General features: G+C 39.2%; 1 protein-coding gene across 17 annotated transcripts in view; it reads right to left on the reverse strand.

Annotated features, from left to right (window-relative positions):
* APBB2 (amyloid beta precursor protein binding family B member 2) overlaps nucleotides 1-24734 on the reverse strand; it is a 190858-nt gene that overhangs the window by 53951 nt on the left and 112173 nt on the right. For 11 of the 17 annotated variants that reach the window (XM_063336967.1, XM_063336968.1, XM_063336966.1 and 8 more), the window contains 4 exons: nucleotides 18473-18681; nucleotides 13135-13197; nucleotides 12622-12707; nucleotides 12446-12506 (listed from right to left, as the gene is read on the reverse strand). In XM_063336967.1, the coding sequence (XP_063193037.1) occupies nucleotides 12446-12506; nucleotides 12622-12707; nucleotides 13135-13197; nucleotides 18473-18681 (419 nt within the window). The remainder of the gene's footprint in view (nucleotides 1-12445; nucleotides 12507-12621; nucleotides 12708-13134; nucleotides 13198-18472; nucleotides 18682-24734) is intronic. The other 6 variants (XM_063336977.1, XM_063336972.1, XM_063336981.1 and 3 more) reach the window with 3 other exon arrangements.

Below are 24734 nucleotides of genomic sequence, written 5' to 3' on the forward strand. Positions count from 1 at the left end.
CACTGCTGCTTCCTGACCCAGCTCTGCTGGAAACCCACAAAAGCACTGACTTTCAAGATTTTAAAGGGAGATGAAGGAGAAGGTGAAAGAGGAAACAAAGGAGGGGTCACCACTCAGGGGTGTGCTTCACTTCAGGGCTACACGAGATACTAAAATATCCATTTTTTAGCAATTATTAAGGTCATCTAATCTCAAGATTGTAGAATTGTTTTTGGCACATCAGATGCTCATGAATCTTGCTGAAAGTGCTGCGATGCCCATTGGGGTATTAAATATTTATCTTTGCCAGCTTTTAAAATACAGATTTTTTACTGTGCCAGAAGAAAGGATGTTTTTACAAGTACTTCAATATTAAATTGAATAACAGAATACTAGCAGAGAGAAAGATTTTCTAAATCATCTTAAGAGAGGTGAAGAACTAAATATATACAACAAGCATATCGTTTCCTCATTACTCTGCATATCTCAACCACACCTGCAATTTGTTAGCTGCTTTCCGAACACAAAGATAAATGCAGTCCTTGCACTGAACAGAGTATATCTTAAGAAGGCAAAAAACTGGTGAAAGACAATCAGTTCTAGCTGGCAGCAGGTGAATCTCTTATTAGTAAAGATGGTGAACTGTTTTGTTATTTTTTTTTGCTGGCCATTTTTAGTCTATGTTTAAAATTCTCCAGTGGAGGCATCCATTGTATTTCTTTCCCCTCCCAGTCCGCTGTCCTGACAGAAGGGCGAGTTGAAAGGGACACTCTTGTCCATCCCGTGTATTTCCCTCCATGGAAGGGCTTGGCTTCCTTCCCTGCTTTCTTCCCCTCTCAGTGCTTCCAAGCCAGGTAGACGTGAGAAACCCCGTTGGGTTCTAGCACCTGGCAAGTTTTTGTGTGTGTTTTACAAGAACCCTTACCATAACTCACATAAAATGCTTCACAACAGCTTCATCAAAACAAACTGATTTCCCAAAGACTCACTGCAAACAAAAAACCTCTCAATAAACCCCAGAAAGACTCAACACCCCACTCACGAGGCAACGCATATACCTGAGCATACACATACAAGAAACATTCTTTTGCTCAAAACACACATAAAGGCCAAAAGCCTTCTACTTCTTGGTTAACTGACTATAGGTGCTGGCATGCCTCGGAAGTGACGGCAGACGTGACGGCAGACTTTCATGCAGATATCAGCACGAGAAAATATGAAGATTCAGAGTAACATTTGATACATACTCCGGTTCATTCATCATCAGAGTAACAGCAGTATACTGTTGGTGGGTTTCCCCCCCCTTAATTATTTGACTCAGAGGTTCTTTTTAAAACAAAAGAGCACAAAACCCATCAGAAACAAACACCTAGTGTCTTTAATCAGGTATGACCTAATTCTTAAACCTGGGCTAGCTGAATTAGCCATGACAGCAGAATTCCTTAGTCCTCTAGCACACTAATACAGCATCATGGTTCCCCGGCTCCCACCCACGACACCTACCAAGAGACAAAGCGCTCTCTTTGACCTGAAAGAACTGTGCTAATGCACCCTCTTTTCTCCTGGAACTAACATCTAGAGTCAAAACAAGCCAAGCTGAAAACCAGAGTGCGGCTCTCCCTGACTAAGAGTCTATGAGCTCAGTAAAACAGACATTCCTGGTAACGCCAGTTGGTTAAGTACCTCTACTTGAGGCTCATCATTATTGGCCCATCATAATTTCAAAGTAATCCAGATGCTAAGTTTTGGCTTACAGTAGTCTACCTGATTTTTTTTTCTCCATTAGAGAATAAACAAATAACCCTTGTATCATGTTATACATTATTAGTACTATCTTACAAAAGAAAATCTTACAGTTTTCTGTCCTGGTTAGGCCTTCTGCTTTATCTTTAAATCAAAACTCTAAATGAATGATTTAAAAAACCTTATCTGAAGAAAGATATGTGAAACACAATTTTCCTATCTGCTTGTTCCCAGCTGGCAAAGAAAAACAGGTTTGAAGAAAAACAAAGGAAGCTGATAAATACAGCAACATAAAAGATATTTAGGAATTGTATACTGTATTTGGATCACTGTTGTTTGGGATTGGGAAGATCAAAGATACTACCACAAACACTGGGTGTCTGAGAGAAGTGAATGAAAAAATGTTTTTTAAACCATGGTATGTCAATAATCTTATATTTTCATCTCCACTGGAGACTTCACATTTCCTGCAAGGCTACACAGGACAACGTGCAAAGAAAATACACAGGGGAAAAAAGGCCCCCTTATCACACACTGCCCCATGAAAAGGCAGGTGAACAGAAATGAAAACACAGCTACCAGCACTCAGTTTTGCAGTTCTGGGGAACATATGTTTGCATGGCTGCAAATCCAATTAATATTTCAAGCTTAATGATCTGTAGCCAAAGAACCAAACTCATAAATGCTGTAATGCAAACTCTGTAAAAAGCTGTAAACCTCCCCGCACAGTGCAGTTCTGATCTAAAACATCGCCTAAAGCCAGAGAGCTTTAAGTTTGAAGGAATGAATGAACTGTAGATCACACTTCTGCTCTTTGGCATCACTAAACCTTCATCACAGGGTAGGGTTCTGCTCTGCAGCAGCTTTTCCAAGAGGAACTCTGGAAGGAGCTTTGACAGGAACACAGAACCGAGACAAATCTCGGCACATAAGCAAATGCCACACTCTAGCTGTTGCCTCATGTAGTACTAAGCATGTACCTTTAAAAAATATATAAATAAAATACTCAGGAAAACCAAAGCAAATACAACCCCCTACTAGACAGAGGACAAGAGATCAATTACACATGACTGATGGCAGAGTGGTATTGGAAAGTGGATGGATCATAAGAGCATGGGTAGAAAAGATCCCATTACAGGGAGAAAACGGATTAGCACATCAGTTTGAACAACAAACTAATGTACATTACAAAACCACAGACTAATCGTTTTTCAGATCACACAGCTGTTGGTAGCCACCATGAACATCTACATTAGGGTATGTTTGCCTTGATGATTTAAATCTGTGCTACTAATTTCTTCCCTACTTCTGAGCCTACAGGACTTGGTTTTGAGCAGTTTCCCTTTGCTTCCCTTTATGTTTTTCCTTTTTAAAGGTTATATCTGTCTGCAGACATACATAAATCATTACAGTATTTAATAAGGTCTTTTATCACAGGCCACTGAGCAGGCTTGTGTCTGAGACACAGCATGTAGGTCACAGAATTAACTGTTTCTTATGCAGCCAACACAATCTTGGAAATCCCCCTTAGATTTTCTTTCACGGTTTTAAAATAAAACAAACTATCATATTATTTTATGCTTTGGAAGACCAAGTACCATAAAATATAGCCACTCTTTTCTGAGAAAGAAGTATGTTCCAGTATATATACCTGCTATACATCAAGCAAGAAAGCTTGCATTGGTTCCAGATGAAAATACGGGAGATGATCAAAGCTAAACTGAGTAACAAAAGAATAAAGAGATCTTATGCAATTAATGAACAAGCACACACTTTCATTTAATTGACATGAATAGACTGTGATGTATCCATTTTCTCAGAGAAATACTGACAGTTGTCACAAAAAAATCCTTAATTACAAAAATTCAAAATGCAGAATCAAAAAAGGACTAATCAGATTTTTCAACATTTCCAGCTTTCTGTTGCAGTTTGTGTTGTATTATTTGAATTGCTGAAAATGTGCATGCAGTACAAAAATAAGCACACAGATATTCAGGTCACAATGGAATTCAGAAATCCACTAATGATCACTATTTCAAGTAGATGATTATAACCTAAACGTCTGTGGAATAAAATACGAGGGCTTTACAAATACTGGAAAATAACCTTTATAACAAATTACTGGTCTAGAGCAGGTCAATATTGAACTTTCTGCTCTTACAGTCCCTCGCTCATTCTCCAAGACACTACAGTCTCATTTTTTCCAGACTTGCAGACTCCAATGCATTGGATGACAAAAGTCCCTCTCTTGTTTTGAGTTTAATACGTCTGTCTCGGTGGTTCCTGCTGGCTCACAGCCAGAGGTCAAATCTGCTTTATCAAGGCAAGAAAATGTTGCAGGTCCGTTGTGCTAGTTCAAGATTTTTTTAATCCAAAGTTCTCATTCATCACTGTATTTCTGAATCAAGTAAAAAAAAAAACAAACTGGTCAGCTGAGCAAAAAATTGAATGGACGCAATTGTTCTCCACTAATACCCTTTGCTATATGTATTGCTAAAGAAAAAAATAAAATCACCTTATTCTTTTCTCCAGTCTTCTCAGTAAAGAACAGGCTTTGATTTTAGAGGCTTTGCAGATACCTTGACTTCACATCCTAAAGGGATTGGTTTATGGACTTTGCTTTCAGCTATTTAGGGTGTTTTGGGTTTAACACAGTGAAATAAAAAACATGCTTCCTCAGTGAAGAAAGGGCAGTCATATTTTTCACCAGAAACTAATAAAGGCTAATTGTTCCAATGATGCTCAAATTAGGGTCTCTCTGTTAGGGTAACTCAAGCAGGTTTCAATTATGCTGCAAGACACAAAAAAAACCCCAACACACACACACACATACGCTTTGTCAGTAAAGACAAGCCCTGCAGGAGCTTACAGGGCATGAAAGAATGTGTGCATTTATTTCTTAAAAACTAACGCTCTGCCGTTGTTATCTTTAACCTTAAATGTTGCATTTTTCTGATGAGGGCTCTTCTGCAGGCTGACAGATGTAAATGGCTCCAATGCAGCCAGCAGCACTTTATTTAGTACTGTGGTGCATCATTTCAAACATAATATGCATGACATACAACTTCAAAAAAAAAAAAAAAAAAAAAAAAGGCCTTTAGGTAAACTCTCGACCTTACTGAATCAATGCAGGAAAACCTTCTGTCTTCACTAGCGTCAGGATTTCAGGTCTCCTTAGAAGTAACATTGTTAAGAGGAATTTTTTTTCCGCAGAAATTGTTTACAACAGGATTCAAAGCCAATGAAGTGAAATCACTTTTGATCGATTCTCATCCTTTAAAGAAGACTCAAACGAACATGAATCCTGAGTCCAGAAATCTTGAGCCCTGGTGGGACTCCCATGTTTGAGGACCCACTTACTGTCACGCTGCCTTCCTGCAGTACTGCAGAGCGATCGTCTTCAAGCATATGGAATAATGCGTACCCGTGTAGGAGGAACACGACATTATGATGTACTGCATATCTCATGTTTTTAAAACTCTGAAGAGGTAAATGCTACCTCCCAGTCCCTTTTCTCTTTGATGAAATGCAGGAAATTTTGCCAAGCAAGACCTCTCTTCCTCTAAAGTGGAATTTAGAGCTAGAACTCATACCAAAATAAATATACATGCTGGCTAGAGCTATCTAAATATTGCTCTGTCATTCAACACAATGTTCCATTTTAATTGATTTTTTTTAAAAAAATAACTTTCTCAAAAAATGTACCTTTCAGCAGGTCTACAATGGAGAAATAATCCGTCAAGGTTGTACCACATTGTTTTCAAACTGTGTATATATTATATATAATATAACATACATAAAATATACATTATACATATATACATCCACATAAGTAAGCACCGAGCTTTTTTTCATTAAAAATACATCTGTGCAACAGAACGGTAAACTTTGTGACATTGCAGACTAGAACTAGCCATCTGAAACTGGCAAGCTAATGTAAATAATTGAAGAGAAATACAAAAAATATCATGTGAGCAGATTATTTTGTAGCAGCTAGGAGATGACCAGAGATTCAAGAGGCAGTTTACAATCACGAGCCTGCTCTACAGTTGGAGTGGACAGAGGCTATATGTTGTTTTAAAGGTGAAATGGTTGGTCTCCAGTGGGGAGTATGAAGGCCTGTAGGCTGTGATTCCCTTTGCAGTGTATTAGCAAAGATGCCGGTGAGCTGATGGGGAGGTCTGCCAGCAACATCAGCAGAGGCTGAGCTAAACTGGGAGCTGCCTGTGCACGAAATCCACTGGTCTGCAGAACTGCAACAGGAGCTTTTTGCCTATGGGACATGGGTGTGATGCAGACTGCTTCTTCCCCTGGTTTCTGTCCACTCCTGAGAGCTCCTTCATCAGTCATACACAAAGTGCCGCTGGCCCACAAAGTTTACTGGGCTGCACCACAGAGCAGCGAATCAACTGTGATTAAAACCACTTAAATAGAAGAAACATTAAAATATTAGGTAGTGCAGATTCTTCCAAAAGAATGTCTCTAAGAGCAGCAACTAGGTTTCTTTTGAGTTCTGCACAGCAGCCAGGTTTGTTAAGGGGTTTATACAGCGAGATGCTGTATACATACCCCAGCCAAGAAAAACTGCACTGTGCATCTCCATGAGAAACGGTACTGAAGGCAACACAGGCACTTTCACCTGCTGAAGCAACAGAAAACCCTTCTTAAACATCCACCACTGGAAGAAACAGCATCACGACAGCTGTCAGTACTGGAACTTTACAGGCCAAGAAGATATTTTGGTCTGATCTGAAACAAAAGTGTTCTTCTATTTTATCTTCTCTTTTCCCAATCCTGCAGAAATCCGGCAGTCCAATGCAAATCTTTTATACAGTATATCTTAAGAAATAAAATACTGATAATGCCCCCAAATTCAAGACATAATTATTGCATTACAAACCTGGAAATTAATGGTAAATTTTGAAGCAGCTTCCATTCTCTTTCACGTGAGGAATGGCTTTGTGGTGTATTTTTCCAAGGAAAGCTACAATCTCCCTCTACATCTCTCCTGCTGTTCAGTCACCCTGATCCTGCACAGAAGGTTCATATCTAATTAGATCCCAGAGATATGTGGTATTTCTAAGAGTGAAAGACATGTAACGTTTCAGAGGACCTAATTATAAATCTTGAAGGGCTCAAGAAATTAAACTACATTATCCCAGATACTTATACCTATAACAATTAAACATATTTTAATTCTGTATACTGTTAGAAAAATTGCTTAGATTTGGGAAAAATACTAGGCCTTCCTCTGCCCTGGACTAATCTTCATATTTGACTAAACAAGACTCCATTTAGGGACAAGGCAGAAGCAAATATCCTCTAGATGGAGGTCTGTGTTATGACGTACTTCACATCATGACATTATCAATTATAACATCGCCTAATGATACAACAGATGTCAACAGCAGTAAGTATCAATCAAAGAGAGAGAATGAACAAGCCAACACACTCTCCAAAAGTTCTAATGTACAAAATCAAAAACATAAAAAAAAAAAAAGCTGTTGAGGAGATGTGTTTTAGTGCTTTAGTCTGCTATTTCTAAAACTGCTGTCAAAGCAGAATGTTTTCCAGCACCTGCATCATCTCCTTAATGCTGCTAATGGCAGACAGCCAGATTCAGAACCAACCAACCAGCGCAGAAACTGCTGTCCCCCGTATCACTCACCACTGCTACCCAGAAGCTGCAAGGATGGGAAGACAGTTAAACATTTGCTATTCTATAGTTATTGTCAAGAGTTTTCTACTGGCAGTAGCTTAGTGTTAAAAGAACTACATACATACTGTTTAGGCTAATCCCCAAAATACAGAATTATGCTGTTCACAAGAAACTTTCAGATACAGCAAGAAGATTCTTTGAAAAAAATGAAACAAAACAACTCCCCCGCCTTGATGAAGGTGCTATGCAAATTGTTGAGATGAAAACTGAAACTTTTCTTCTGCTCACTCTTACAAACACTGGTGGTAATTATGGCTTAAGTTGTAACTAAAATGATTACCTGCAGGAGTTGAAAAAGTAAATGAAATTATGTGTCAAGAACTTTCCAATAGAGAATAAGGACATTTTCAAGCTACCCTACAAGACACTAGAAAAACTCCACCCAGAGAAAAAAATCTGATTGCCCATATTTAAAAATTAACGACAGGAAACATGGAGTTGCTACAACAGTTAGGGAAACAGACTCATAAGAAGATGGCAACACTCCTAGCCTCATTATGAATAATTAAAAGCACTTGGCTTGTTTACTGTAACAAAACTAAGCTGAAGAAGAGACATAATTGCCTGCTATAAACGCACTAGAAGGTGGCTAAATAGAATAAGATAAAAAATGGCCTCAAAAAGTTTAGGTTAAAAAGGTTTTGACCATCAAAGGAAGGTAATGCTTGACTCAGTTTGTCAGTAAGACTAGTCAAGGCAAAAAAAAAAAACCCAAACCAACCCAAAAACATTGAAGAAGAAACTTGAAATTAATACATTGGATTATATATTCTGGTTCCCTATAAGGGTAAAGTAATGGGTTGAAGATTTCTTCTAGTCCTCTACTCTAGAACAGGTTCCATTTTGCAGGGAATGAAAACCAAGGAATGTTTTTGAAAGAAACAAATTCCTACTCCAAAAACAAGCAGAAGTATCATTTTAGAAGAAAAACTGTTGAAGATGCCCCATTTTTCTTTTAGATTTAATCTTTTTTTTTGTAAGGAGATTTAAGATGGAATAAACTCCTCAGATTTAATTAATTGAATTGAATCCATTAATTGAAATGAATTGAACTGAGGCTGTTTGTTTCATGTGCTCATGAGAAGATTATATGCTGCACGAAGTGGACTGTGAAACTGCTGGAAAATGTTGAATATTCCCTATTTGGACCAATAATTTTAGAAGCTACTCTGACTGTGAGAGAGACTTCAGCGTGAAAAGATTTTCTTGGAATTACTAGACATGGCAAAAACTCCCCTCTGGTTAAATCTTCACTTGCATCAGAAATCAGACTCATCTCTATCACCAAGGAGACACACTGGTTATTTACCAACGGTCCTGTCTCTAGCCAGGATATTCACTTCTGGAGAAGACCAGAAACAAGCAAACGTAGGATGTCTCCAAAACACACATACCTGCCTTCATAGCAAGAAAAGCAGCAGCAAGATGGATAATAAGTCTTTGGGGGGCAGCCAGTATTTTGTAAAATTATTTTGATAGTGCTATTTACAGGCCATTTTCATGAGAGCCAGAAGTGAACTGACAAATCAGCTTGTCAGAAACATCCCTCACATCACTCCAAAAAGCCCAACTGGTTAATCCCTAACACCCAGGTAATCCAAAGGAATTCATCACCAACTCATTTCCCGTGTTTCCAACTGTGTTTTCGTTCACATACAGTTAAATAATTAAATTTAAATACCTGGTATCAGCAGCTCCTACCTCTACCCCTCTTGGAAAGAGTCTCCTCCTCTTCCTCTCTTTTGAGATCTTGAGCACTTACTGGCTTCTAAAGTATAAAACAACTGCCTAGTACTTCTGCAGGTATAGAGCTTTCCCATTCTTAGACACCAATATATAGCCGAAACTACTCTATAAAATGGCAAGGCTGGAAAGTGAAACTCTGCTGAACAGGCTAATGTGGTCAGGAAATTTGAAAATCCATGCTTAACACAGAAAGACTAAATTAAGCCTTATCAGAAAACCACATTTAAAAGGGGAGAATAAAGGCAAGCCCAAACATCAGGCCAAACAGGCCAATTCTGAAAAGATTTTGGAAAAATTGGGTCACATAAGCTTTCTATTTTTCATCCCATTCCTAGGGACAGAGACGGGTTTCTCAGGAGGTTCAGTTTCTATGCATGACAGCAAGGAAAAAATTTAGCATCTTTCTATACTTTTAGACATGGCCTTCGTATTTTACAACAATGTGAAAAGATGAACTTACAGTCCAGGATTGATAAAAGCATCTGTTTACCTCCCTTGAAACTCAATTAGGAAGGCGCAGGTTGCTCTATAAATTAACCAGGAAGGTTATGATCTGTCTCCTGGGAAATACCAATTCAAAACTCATTTCCACCTGTGCATGTTTCACATGCAGAATTAGGATCCTTGTCAAGTGCAATGAGCCATCTATTCAAGAAATTCCTACCAAAATAAATCACAGAAATCAAAAAGCTGGATGTAATCATGCTCCCCTTTCTCCCCCTTCCTCTTATCTTTTATGGCCTCGTGCAGACAACCTGTACCAAGATGCCAAGGATATGAAGCTCTGAACTGCATCTTAAGCGCATGATGTATAGAGAAAAATTTGTTTTTCACTGACAATTCTGAATGCTTAACTGTGTTGCTGCATAAATCTCTTTTCTTACAAGAATTAAATTAATTATATGACACACTTTTCCCAAAACTGACATTTTTGCGGTACTACAATCTTTGCAGAAGTTGACAGACTCTGGGGGAAGACAACTACTTCAGCTTTCCACAAGGTGGCATGGTTCCCTTTGCTGAAAGATGGCATTACTCGGTGCCATTGAGGAAATTTAATTTTTTAATTTAATTTTTTTCAAATGTACTGGCCGCTGTCATGAATAGGTTTAAATAGGTTTCAGATCTCTAAAATATCTCTATCAAGGTTCATTTTAACAAATTCTTCCAACAGAGAGTTTAATGAGTTAAAAAAGCTTCCTTCTATTACACTGAAATGAAGAAAAAGTATCTGTTCTTGCTGCCACACAAAAGCAAGCTTCAATCAAATATAGTTAAGGTACGTCATGTGGCAGAGGAGAGCCTAAGGGGCTAAAAAAAAATAATCTAATTTTTCAAGTCTCAGGTGGTCAGTTTCAAATGCTATCAAACTTACTTCAGTCTCACAATATTTTGGGTAAAATGGGCTAGCAAGGAATACACCTCCCACACCCCCTTCCCATCCACATGAGAATTGAAGATCCCAAACCATTTTCCATGGGTGAAGATTTTCCCTGCTGTTTCCGGACCGCTTTCCACCCCTGCGAGGTAGGGTCATGCAGCAGCTGCTTGTGCGGTCCTCGGGGCAGAGGCAGATGCGCTGAGCAGCTCTGCCCACAGCCTCTCCTGCTGCAGAGCACCATCAGCGCTGCTCAGCTTCACCCGCAGGACCACCGTCCTTCACCACCGCAGTCACCCACAGTCACTACAAAAGCCCCATCAGGCAGTGACAGACAGCAGGTAAGGTGCTTTCACTCAACTGATTTAAATAAACAAAACCCAAACATGTATAGTTTCTCCTCTATTTCTTATCTTGCTCCTCTCAGTCACTTCTGTGAATGTTTCCGCGCTCGGTTTTGATTACCTGTTTAAGCATCATCAGCATGATTTTGTCTAAACAGGAGAAATAAAACCAGCTGTGATAGACAAAAGAGGACAGGCTTTTGGCATTGACCCATTTCCCTGATGCTGGATGGGTATCATTTCCATAAATTTTGAAGTTTAAACAGCAAGCCAGAGAGGGAAGGGAGATGATGACACACGAGTTACTCATCCACACAAATACTGACATGGTTCTCCGTGCAGGAAGGGCTCCCAATTCTACCCAGTGCAGGGCACCTGGGAAAGTCAGACATAACAAAATACTGCCTCCCTATAATGCTTTCCACACCGTAAGGCTTATCTTGAAAGGAACAGCTTTCTGGTTCAGAGGACTGGTACCTAATGCTCATCACTCTTCCAACTCCATTTAGTGTGCTCGGTATTTAGCGCCTGTCATTGTAACGAGTGCAGCTGAAACCCTTGCTTTTTAACTGCCAGCCTGCCAAGCAAAACACATTTATTCACATCTGATTTAAATATCACAAGCCAAATAATCAAGATGACAAAGAAGTTTAAGTACCCTGATCAGTATGTTTTCTCTCCTAAAATATATCATTAATGCTATTATAATTATTAACTCTGTTACCTACTGTCTTCCTGCATGTAAGTAGCTTCTGATCCTGTCAGTCACTGCAGGTGTACGGCACAGCCAAAACACTTATGTAAATTACTTGGATTTCCAATTACAGAGATTCACACACATCCTTAAAAATGGATGCAAGCACAAGGCAAAACCATCAGCAAGACAATCTGGAGATATATATACAAGCATTCCAAACCTTCTGCTGCTTCTTTCTCCTCAAAAACCTTAGATTACAACAGTAAAGGCTCTGATTTAATTACGGTGCTTGTTCACATAATGGTCTCATTTTGCTCTATAAATTTTATCCTCAAACTAGGTTGCATTCTCTGTTCTAAAATACGAAGTTCCTTGTTCTAAAAAGTAACTTCCTTGTTACTAGCTGCAAGGTTCAAGCAACCACATAAACAAGGAAAAAAGGAACAAACTTGAGAATAAAGAGCAAATTCTGCCACCAAATGCCCCAGGAAGCTATCCAGCCATGACAAACAACAGAACCCTCTCTCACTCAGGACAGAAAACCCATTTAGTTGTGCAAGGGGTCAGTTGCTACAGTTGGACAGTAGAATCTTGAGATGTAACATTCAATTCCTTGGCTTATGTGATTTCAAAATAAGTCACACTTTCCTGAACAAACTGAATGAAGCTTTAAATCTACAAATTCCTTTGATGGAATTAGTCTTGCACGGTCAATCTACATTGTGCCAAGAGGAGGCGTACAGTTAATTTCAAAGCCTAGGAGGCACTCTGCACCTTGCAAGTTATGTTTACAATTGCAAATTTTTAATTGTTATCCCATTGTGGATCTTCTTACAGACCTTGGCTTCTGGATCACTGTTGATGCTACAAGAATCATCATCATCAGATTGCTGACCATTTCTGTTACAGAAAAAAAAAAAAAGAGACAAAAATCAATCTTAAAATCACATAAAAATTACTACACAGTCCAAAAGGGAGATGGGTCATTCCACAGAGACTTCTGAAGTCATTGTACCTGAGCTTCAAAGAGGCATAGCGTAACGTTGCTCCTTCAAACTCTTTCAGACTTGGGTCTGGGTTCACAGTGGCTGCATGCAGATCCTAGAGATAAAGGCAGCACTATTAATATGGCATTAATTGCTATGAATATAGTATTAAGTACACCACCGTGTTATTTCTTATTTCAAAGGGAAATTAAATCCTCCCTGCAAAGAAGCGATAGTATTTCTGGCTGAAGTTGAGAAGAGGCATGCATATATTCTCAAGCTGCATTTCATTCAGTGCAGGCATCTCATTCGTTACGTCATGGCAGTTGTCCTGCTAGTTTAGACTGAATCCATTCCAAGTGGAAAGATCAGAAAAGGCAGCATGTTTGTGAGCTAGACATCCCTAGCAGTACCCCCGTTCACTTTGGCCTAGGTTATGAATGACATTCATGGAAAAATAAAAAGGGAAAAAAACCAGCCACTGCCATGCAAAAAACAAGGGTAATAGTATTAAAGGTTCTAAAATCTGACAATATACTTGCCTTCCAAATGTCACTATTAATCTTTCCCCCATTCAGTACAGCAAAATCACTCCATGGCTGTTTCTAGACACATAATTATTCACACAGGAAGAAGCACATTGATAAAAAAAAAAAAAAAAAAGAAAAAGAAAAAAAACACAAGACACTGTTGTTAGCATTGATATTTACAGGATGGGTTAGGGAACAGATCACCTCAAACTTCAACTAATTACTCCACTATACCATGGCATTTGGAGGAAAGGGGAGAGTAGACATGCCTCTAACAGTTACTTACCAAAACAAATGATTGAAACAAGGATAGTTAATATAAATTAGGAACAGACAATGAAATTACTCTTTAACTATGATCTTAAAAGCAAGCAAAATGAATCTGAATATGAATGTTGGCCACAGCTGCTACAGCCTTTGATAAACAGCAATTAAGTGGAAACATTAGGATTGGCATTTGATTGGCATTTTTGTTGAAAGACCCTAACACTACGGGAGCTAGAAATACTAAACCACAGTGATATATACAAGGATAAGATACATACAAGGTAAAAATTAAATATTTCTAGAGAGAAAGCACAAGAAAAGGACAGTGAAGGGAAGGAGTACGGAGTGCAGAGAGATTTCTTGCTGAAAAGTAGTTTTGTAAAGTCTAGCAGTTTTTTAAAAAACAGAACAAAACCAAGAAAACCACCAAACAAAACACCCACCCTCTCATATTCCATTCTCAAAATTTTCAGAGGCGTTCACTGCTACAATCAAACAAGGAGCAGTGCATTTAGCGCTACAGCAACCTGAGGTTCACCCTCCTCTGTAAAGGCTGGGAGGAGCAGCTGGTGTTGGAGATGCCCCTCTACTCTTCCCCACAAGGACAGGAATCCCACGGGCCAGGTGGGACAGCAGATTTGGTTGCTGAGAGACCCAGAGCCACGTCTTTGTAGCTTTACCAAATCATGTGTTCCTGTAATTAGTGTCCCCTTTTAAGATGAACTCTGCCAGGTTGTCCAGCTCAGCACCAAGATGAAGTGGTACCTATTAATATGGCCCAATACATGAATTTGCAGGGTGGACCTCTCACTTCAGAAGTGTTCTCAGTATATCCCCACTGGAGGAGTTATTTGTGAGAAACAACTTCCAGCAATAACTCTTCCCTAACATGCCTTTGAATTAATTTTAAACTGAAAGAGGGGAGATTTAGATTCGGTATTAGGAAGAAATTCTTTACTGTGAGGTTGGTGAGGCACTGGAACAGGTTGCCCAGGGAGGCTGTGGATGCCCCATCCCTGGAAGTGTTCAAGGCCAGGCTGGATGGGGCTTTGAGCAGCCTGGTCTAGTGGGAGGTGTCCCTGCCCAGGGCAGGGGGTTGGAACTAGGTGAGATCTTTAAGGTCCCTTCCAACCCGAACCATTCTATGACTCTAATTGAGTTGTTAGCTTTTCCTACTAAGCTCCTTCTCTTTAATCATTAGCTGCTAGTGGTTATGTTACCTACAGAAGAACATCTAGAGGTGATCCAGGCCTGGGATGAGTCAGGCTATAAGAAGACACAACTACCACCACCAAATTCTGCCATGACCTCAAAGAAGCTCTTATTGAAAATTAAACCCTACAGCTTTTTCTCTGCACAGGAAATAGGAAAGAGGCAGCAAAATCCCTAGAATTTGGAACGGAATGTTGCAAAAGACGAGGATTCACAAAGGAAGTCATTCGGCAACACACAGGAGAAAAAAATCTATCTAAAACTAAGTCAAATTTAACCAGCTGTGCAAAACCAAAATACATTGTCATGCTTTTGAGGGGGAGGAAGGGAAGGAATGTTAGGTTATTAATATTTAGCATTTATTAGCTTTTTATTTTTTTAGATCTGCAGGATTTTTGCACAATGCTTAACTCATAATTGCTTCGGACTGAAATTTACTGATTATCTTGTGAAAGAAAAATTGCCTTGCAGCCTGCGCAAAAGTAAAACATTTTCGCATTTTTTTCCTTTTTAAAACCCTTTTGCCATTTGTATGCATTACGGCATCATTCCTCCCTATCTGTTGGGTTTTTTTGCTGATTCTCTGTTCAACAATAGTAAGTAACTGCTTTTCTTTATGCTAAATATCCAGAGCAAGCTACAACATAAAAATGGCTGACTTGATCTGTTCTTTGTTGACTGCCCTCAGCTGTGAGCCACATTCTATCAAATGAAGCAAAGCTTCTGTGTATCACATCGTTTAAGAGACAGGGACACAAAATAATTTAAAAAAGAAAAAAAGAAGGAAACAAGACAAAGGGTAAAAAGGCATTACCCTGGGGGGGGGGAAAGATGTTTCTAAATGCTTATTTGACAAACTCAAAAGCTGTAAGAGCCCAAATAAATTCATCTCAAGACTAGCACACAATGCTTCACAGACAAACGTGATAAAGATAAAAAGTATTTTTTATGGACTCACAGAAGCCTATTGGGACAGATATGAATTGCTACCCATGCCAGTCTTCAGTCCCAGATTATATTCTTTCATCTGCCTAAAACCTATATATCCCCCAAGCTTTTCAGAAGCAAGCGATACAAATTCCAGCACATGGGAATGAGCTAAACCAGCCCTCCCAAACCAGATTATCTGGGAGCACAGGCTTCTGAAGAGCACCGAGGGAACCAGCAGTACGCAGCTCACACATGGTCCAATGTGGAGCTGGAAGCTCGCCACCACAACTGCTGCTGCCAACGGTAGTGCCAGGATAAAGGCATTTGGGAGCCCTTATTCTAGATCGAATTCCACATCTTTTGTGAAGTGATTGACCGTATCACAGACATTCAGGTTAATCCTTCATGGGAAGAGGGAGGGGGAGCACCTGGAGTAGGCTGCAGGGCAGTGAACAGGGACAGAACCCAGTACCACCTGTAAGTGACCTGGAGATGATTAGGTGCTGGCAAGTATTGATTGCAGAAAGATAAAAAACCAAAGATTCACAATAGCTGACACTTAAATCTAGATTACAAATTATTTCATTATCTACCCCTATCTCTTAACCCCACACCATGGCTTATTTCCCTCTTACTGCCCTGGCACAGGGTTCTGCTCAGAACCAGCTGAATCCCAAAGGATTCTTTCTCCAGTTCTGTCTTAATAAAGCTCCACCTCTGTCGTTTCAAGAAATGCAAGGCTTTTCTTAACAGTTCTCATTATAACTCCAGCTATGCCCCTTCTTTGTAGCAGTTTCAGAATCTGTCAGTGTACAAAGTCCTGAGCCTAGTTCAGACTCTTGTTTTGAACTCCATTACTGTAAGTCTGCTGATATCGTATTGCAATACTATCTTAATAACCGAGTCAAAAAATCAGTGTTGTTTAAATAATGGTATGTAAGATGCTTATCAATGAATACAGATACCTTCAGAGACAAATGCCTTCATCTATACCTACAGTTAAAATAACCATATAATATCATACTAATAGAAATTTTGGAAACTCGCTTATTTCTGTATCATCTTTTATACTACAGTATATGGTCTTGATGCTGCCAAAGAACTGTATGTGTATAAATCTTTGCTGGATCAAATTCCTTGCTGAATTAGAACTGCCATATCAAAACCTAGATGAGCCTACTATGTACTCACGTACATGGCATTTTAGAACGACTCCTCAAATGTCTTATTTAATACATCTGCACTGTATTAAAATCTGTGTTGTTATAATTCATACATTTCATATTCTACATGATGATGCTAAGAATTAATGATCATTCTTTGTAACTGCAAACTATTCTTCATTTAAAGCAAACAAAATTGTGAAAAGTTAAAAGGTACATCTGCCACATCACCAGCAGGTCTGAGATTTTCATTGTAAAGGCATTTTAAACAAAGGTAGAAAAATACTTGGAATGAATAGACGCATATTCTCTTTGCAGTTTACCAACCATACTGACTTCTGGGTTTTTGTGAAAGGTATCTATAAGTTACTAATTAAAGTCTTGTTCTCCATGTTTTAGAGCAAGAAAAATACTTAATGGTGAAGTTGTATCACTCACACGTACATTACAGGAATTTACACTGGAAGCAAGTGCAGCACTTTACTTTCTGCATTTCCGGATTATTTTTTTATGATAACAATTGCTGTTCTTTCTCCATGAACCCTCTCAGAAAGAACTGCCAGTGTGCTTGGTGCACAGTACATTCCAGCGGAGCTTGACTGATGCAAACCGTAATTGAAATGTTGTGATCAAGTTTGCAAACCTTACGAGCAGCATTTTTGAACATGTAGGAGCAATCTTTCTAAAACAATTAATAAGAGTGTGCATGTTTAAGCCTACTCAGGATAAAAGTTTCAGGGTCAAGATGGTAATACATCCTCAAATGTCCTTAACTCCTCTTAACTTTCATTTAAGTTGATTTGGTGCATATATCAACAAAAATCAAGAACAGAAAAAATGTCGTATCTAAATACATTTAAAAAAACCCCAAAAAAATCTAAAAACCTAAGGATTGCCTGATCCAAAACTCAAAGCTAGTACAAGGACTCTCCTTGATTTCATAAAACTGTGGACCTTCTTCTGAAAAGTTAGTGTGAAAAAGAATTCATTTCAAAAGAATTTGATTCTATATTAGTATTTCATTCTGTAGAAGTCCTCCTAGCATACCAAAACAAAGTGATTGCATTTTTTGAAGCATACTCTTCTTTCTGATAATTTATTTTATTTTTCTACTTACATGACATCAGTCGCCTCCCTGGATTTGTATCCCATATTGCTCTTTCAGCGCATGTGGAAGAGTGCATTTCTTTCTGTTTCTAATTAAAGATTGACTGCAACATAGTGATCCACTTGTGCAGGTATTTTGTACTGGCAGGATGTTAAAAGACTTACACTTGAAAATACTTGATGTTTATTCACTAGAAACTACCCTGTAAAAGAACTAGTCTCCCAAATGAAGACTCATATGTCTTTGTGTGATAATCGTACCGAGTGAACCCAAAAGAAAGAAGATGCAAACAAAGAGTCCGACCAAAAGACTGCTATAATGTGCAAAAATACTATGTATCCTGTATCCATACAATGCAGCAACGCTTCAGCACATGCTACAGAACCGCAGTAGTTTCATATTTATCAGGCACTGGCTGTCTAACTCATCTGAGACATGTCTGATTTCATCCTACGAATCCAAAGCTTAGGATGTTTCACGAGGCACAACCATTAGAAAATGCACATAGAAAATAGATACTTACGACATATTATCAACAAATAGCTACACTTTAGAACATTGTCAGACCCCATATTCTAAAGCTTAGTTTAGATAATGGTTAAACCTGCAAGTTCAAAAAGTTATTTCAATTTTTTTTACACTATGCAGCCCACAAGACACAGTATGTTACCTCAGTTTCTGGAGTAGGAGATGGAGTAATGGAACCAAGTGATCCTTTTCGTGAACCCTGGAGATCTGTTGGGATGGACTCGGGACGTTGCCATTGAGTTGTTCCTGTTGGTATGTGCCAGTAGTAGATCCCAGCAATGTCATTGATTTTTTTCCAGCCAGGTGGTAAGTCTGGGTCTGTCTGAAATGAATGATCACTCCATATATCTGCTGGGAACAGAAAAAAAAAGAAAAAGAAAATGAATCAGTGTTCCTACGACACAAACAGTTCTTCCACGGGTTTGCCCTGATGCGAGTGATGCACAGCTGGTTCTGCTGTTGTACAGTTCCTGTGTAAATGAACACCAGAAAAACATACTGAATTATTAAAGCTCAAAGTAAGGTGACAAAGCGTGGTTTGACTTGGCCTATATAGAAAGGACAAAAACAAACTACTTACTAAAGAGCTGTTCTAATATGGCAGCTATCTAATACCATCAGATAAACTATCTCTTCTAATCAGGTTTAGCTTCTAGTCTATTAAATCACAGCACACAAAGAAATACTTGGAGTTGTTGTGTACTCTGTCCTCTTCATCACAGCACCTTCCCTTCTCAGTGCATGATTTCTGCAAATCAAAGTCAGCTTATCAAAACAGCCCCGCTCCCAACCAAACAACCCACATCGGGTTTACTTACAACATCTAACAGACTACTTGTTTAAAATTATGAGAACAAAAGAACTGAGCGATGATTTTACACACACCCTGACTGCCACAAACGTACTGTTTTCAATAGGTTTTATAATGGGGTAGGGAAAAAAAAAATCAAAAACTCATCCACAGTGCACAGAGATGAAATACTGGCTCTACCAACAAACCTACTAACTTAAGAATGCGCCAGCAGTTATGTATTGTAACTACAGACTAGGTGCATATAGGAGATGCCTGAGGCAGTGAGAAAAAACCCCAAGAATAAAGGAAGCACCATAGCAATGAGCTGTGGATCATCTAGTCTGGCAACTTCTTTCCAACCTTCAAAGACAGTTCTCAAAACACCTTCAGTGGATGACAGATGAACAACCTGTTGTTACATCGCTCTTCTTAACCTCTATTTTGAATTAAAAGTTTCTTGTTAGTCTATACTCAAGCCTCTTACTAGGTGTTTTATCACAGTTGCTTATTTCCGAATCTCTCTCATTTCTGCTACTCACATTTATACACATACACACACACGAGTGTCATGACAACTTGAAGTAACTCTTACACTCCATGGCACAAACCAGCCTGTTTCTTCCCCAGCGCCACTTAGAGTTCTTAAATTACTGATTTACCACTTGAGGACTAATCTGAGCACATTCCGCAGAAGTAAAACCAGACAACATTGTTACACTTAAATTCAATAAAGAGCCTCACCCACGGCTCAATATCTGAAATCAGCAACATTCATATAATCAGTTTCAGAAACTCACAAGTATGAAAACACCCACCTCTAAAAGTCCCCCTAAACGTAGCCTCCACTGCATTCAAGTGTACGTAGTTCCTGACTCCAAAGCCTTACATGTTTTAAAGCCCATTTGTCTTCAGCCTTGCCCATTTTTATTCTCCAACTGAACAACTCAGCTGCATTCCTCTCAACCATATAAAGGAAAATAAAAGCGAAACACTTCCAATAATTTGACCGCATCATGCAGAAAGTGAGGTTTAGATCAAATATCTAAGCAGCACACCGAAGTACACGTGCCAACATCTGCAAGTCCAGATACACATGGGTAAGTCTAAATAACTGGTTCATAAAACTCCAAAATATCACAATAATGTCAGCATTCATAAAACTTACATATTGTGCCTTTCAAATCATGCTGGAATAGGAAAATAATAAGATTTTACTATGCAGAGAGGCAAAGCTTCAGATCAGATCAGGTTCATCCAGCGTACAGAACTAAACAACCACATTTCCACATTGCCAGGACATGAAATGTTATTCTGTTATTCTCTTCGCTTCTGTCCTTGCTACACATACATATGCATATGTACACATGATTTAAATACACAGTTAGCAGAATGTTAGGCTATGGCTACATTAAATTACTCCTTTCAAACGAATCAACCAAATACGCAGAGGAACAAGAGATGCAGAGGAACCAACACACTTTTTTTTATTGTTGTAATGACACGTAGTACCAAAAAGAGATAAACAGAAACGACTTCGAAGTAAAAGCAGACAAAACTCACAGCAGAAAGAAAATTGTTAACCCAGAGACTTAGCAACATTCCTGCAACATTTAGTTAGAATAGAAGAAATTATCTTGTATGTGAATGAAAACTTGGAAGGAAATCACGTAAAACAGCTGGGAGAACTGTGGGATAAGAAAATGTCACCTATCTGAGTAACGTTAATTTACTTTGAAAATGTATCACTAACTTATCAGCAAAACCAAATACACCAAAATACGTTCGCATATGCTCAGAGATACAACAGGAATTATAAATTTCAGAATTTTTTTTCAATTAATACAGCTCAGGACTTTCAAAGAATTGCATTTTCCACTCAGAACGACTATGATTTGTCTGTTCATGAGATGCACGTTGCTGGTGCCCGGGTACTCCTTGCACAGAGGTACCGACCTCGGACCATCTGATAAGGATGGCTGAAGAGGACCGCGTCAGATCTCACGTGTTCTTACCGAAACACCATTCCTCGTGTTAGCCATGCAAATCTACTCGGAAAAAAATGAAACACGTGTATCCCCCTAGCCTATTTGCAAACACACCTCAGGATCGGACAGACTGGCAGGCGTAACCTTCTCACAAGCTGTGATTTCCTACTGGCGTGAATTGGAAAACCTCCCTAATTCGCTGGCTGTTCTAACAGATGAAAGCACCTGGCATGCAAGTCAAAGGTAATGAACCATCGCTAGAGATAACTGCACAAGAAAGACAAATAAAGTAAGAGTCAGCATACAAAATCTGACAGGACAGATGAATGCACTTGCAGGGTGAGAGACTACTGCAGGACATTGATATCTTTTCTTTATTTGAATGTGGAATTACAGGTAGTAATTTTCCTCTGAATTGGAAAGACCCCATTCCATGGCACAACACTGAGTCAAAGCATCTAATTTTTGTTTCATGGGCCAGTGTAAGAATGGTCCCTTATCAGGCCAGTGTTTGGTGCCCAGAACAAAATGAAGGCACCGTGCTGACAGATACATCCTGTTGCACTCAGGCCTTTTCAATTCCAATCTTCTTGTAGACGGAAAAGTGACAGCCACAAGACAGGAGAGAAAAGCAGCAGGTATCTGTACGTCAATGCAATTCTGTTGACGTGGCATCAAACAACTTGCATGAAATATTTTGGAAATAGGAGGAAACAGAACTGACCACATCGGACTTCTTCATCTGAAACTGAGAACCTCTGCAAGGTTTTAGAGGTAAAAACTTTACAGACAAGTGGTTCCTTCTAGTCTGTGGATGACTAAGTCCTTAGATGATTTATGGTGACCAGGAACTTTTCTCCGATTCCCTCCCAGTCATCCACAGGAAGCGAAGTTCTACCTGGCATCTCTTGGCCTTTTCTGTGCTCTTCTTTACTGGTTTGTTGATGAAAGGTCAATGAACCAGGACTGCGTGGCTGCTCACAGAACTTCTGAGTTTGAAAGTATTGCTCTGATAATATGGAAAGCATGGCTTATTACAGAAATTTATAGTATGATTCACAAAAATAACGTATTCTTTTGTATTGGGGTTGGTTTACCTACCATGTGTATTACAGTAAACCATAATCTCCTGAGAGGCTATACTGTAAGACGTTTCTTACATAAAATGCATAAAGCAACAGGAATAAGAAAAACAATACTGAACTAGAATAAAAGAGCCACTGTAGCTAAATTGCACGAGAAAGCAGACACTGGGTTTCTGTAAGAAACCTGGATTCATATTATCTATATAACTTGTCTTTCTACAGCAAGAAAGAGTCAACCTCTTATTAGTGGAAAGGCTATTTTAGGATGTAACCAATTCAAAACTCTGCACAGGAACAAGGTATATCTTTACCCAGGCATCACGCAGATTCACACAGAACTGCAGACCTTTGAAAGCCATCTCTTTTTCTGGAGAACGACCTTACTGCACAGGGTGGCTCCACTGCCTACATACACTCTAGAGATGCAGTCCAAAGTCAGCCTTCATCACAGGAGATTGGGCAGCCAGCTTACAGCTTTCTAACATGGGGTGCATAAGCTATCACTAGCGAGGCAGGCCGGCTCTCATCCCAGATCTGCCCACACTGGCATGGACATATCGGCGAGTCCTCATGGGCAAGCTTCTACCTGGAAATCTGCCTAAGACAAGTGTGAGCTGTCACCACCCCACTTCTGAAACGCAGAGCTGCCAGCTTAAAGGTCGACATAGTTAGAAGTTCACAGCTGGTCTTCTGCAGACAGTCACATGAAAGGAGAGGTCGCAGAGAGAGGACTGATATTTTCCAGTTGGAGTTTTGTCTTGCCAAAGACAGATGATTAAAGCCTTGCCCATACAGGGAAGATCCCCAAACTGACTATTCGTAGGGATGTTACTATGGAAGAAGCATGGGCTAATTCTGGCAAAAAAAACATAAGAGTAAGAGAGACATGGTAGAGGATTTTTAGGACTAAAATGGAAGATTCCATAAAAACATGAAAGGTGTGATTTAAGACAAGAAGCTAACTTCATCTAAGGAAAACCAAAAAACACAGAATGGACTTCACTGGGCTTTCCTGCCTCCACCACCTTCCTGCAGCAGGACCTGACAAGTTCCTGAGGAAACCAGATCTTTCCCTTCTACCTAAAGCTTGCTTGGAGTTGGCACCATAGTCCCATTTATGGGGTCCAACATGACAAGGAACGGGGCTGCTCCCCAAAAACCTTTGGCACTGGTCTTTGCAGAACTCAGAGTTGAGCTTGCTGCGTCCCACCACGCAGTCTCCATCTCTTCAGGGACTCAGCAACACAGCAATGATAGGAATGTTTTTAAAAGAATGGGAAAATGATGAAAAAGATGAAATAATCAGAAGTGAGAGGCCGAGGGGAGGGCAGCGCCTGCAATGCCTTACCATTCCCTTTTAAAACCAAAGAGAGAATTTATGTTAGTCATTTCTCTTTAAAAGTTAAAATAAAGAGAAAGAATTAACTCACAAAAGCCAGTGAGTCTTAGGAAAGTACCAAAGAAATGTTTAATTTGTTTTTAAAAGGAATAAATATAGTTGTCTTGATTTTTAATAAATGTACAAAGGAATAAAACAGTCTGAAGAGACTCCCACTTGCTGAAATTGTCTGGTCAAGCTTCACTCAGAAATAAATGCCTGTGTCTGAATTTTTGTCTGAATGGCTGAAACACGAAGCCTGTATTAGAAAAAAAAAATGAATAAAGCCTTCATCCTGGTATCACTATAACTGAGGAGAGCAGTTAAAACCCCAAAAATAAAGGAAAAATGAAGTCTGCTACACAAAATGAAACTATTAATTCACTCTTTTGAAACAACTAGCAACAGAGATGTACCTCCACAAAGACCATAAACACAGCCGTATTTAACTGGTAATTCTGGCTAGGAGAGCTTTGTGAACGCATTTTGTATTCTAAAGAAGACAGGATAAAGTCCATATGATGTAATATATTGCTATTTGTAACTGCCTTCTCCAAATGTCAGCCTCTGCCAATTACCTGATACAGAGCAGCGATAAATGCCACGCTGTAACTATAGTTCAGATACTAAGTTTGGCACAGTAATTAGAAATTTTAGTAATTCGTTTTTAATTTCAAGTTAAAATTATTTAGCTATCTGAGGCTGATCTACGAAAACAGTGTTACGATACTGAAAAGAGATGATAATAAACAATATAAATAATTCACTGAAGAGCACATGTAATTGGTGACCAAGCTCATTGGCAAAATTGGTATTTTTACCACTTATTTTATTGCTCTTTCAGGGGAAAGGATAGCAATCAAATTGCTGCCATTATGAATCACTCTTTAGCCCTTGTTCAATTAAATAGAAATTAAAAGTACAGTATTCAGCAGGATCTGTCAAAGCAGACAAACTTGTGCAGTAAAACGGAGACTGTTTATTTTTCCAGCATTTTGCAATGCCACAAAGTGTTCCCTCGTAACAGGCATCCTGCATAAGGCAAGGCCGTATCGGTGGCATCACAACAGATGCAAATGGTAGGCCCTGCATCTAAATGCAGTGCAGCTTTCCAGCTGCTGCTCCCGACTATGTTGGCCCCATTCTGTGCTGATGTAATTTGT

This window comes from Chroicocephalus ridibundus, chromosome 5 (genome assembly GCF_963924245.1).
Source record: "Chroicocephalus ridibundus chromosome 5, bChrRid1.1, whole genome shotgun sequence".
Taxonomy (NCBI): domain Eukaryota; kingdom Metazoa; phylum Chordata; class Aves; order Charadriiformes; family Laridae; genus Chroicocephalus; species Chroicocephalus ridibundus.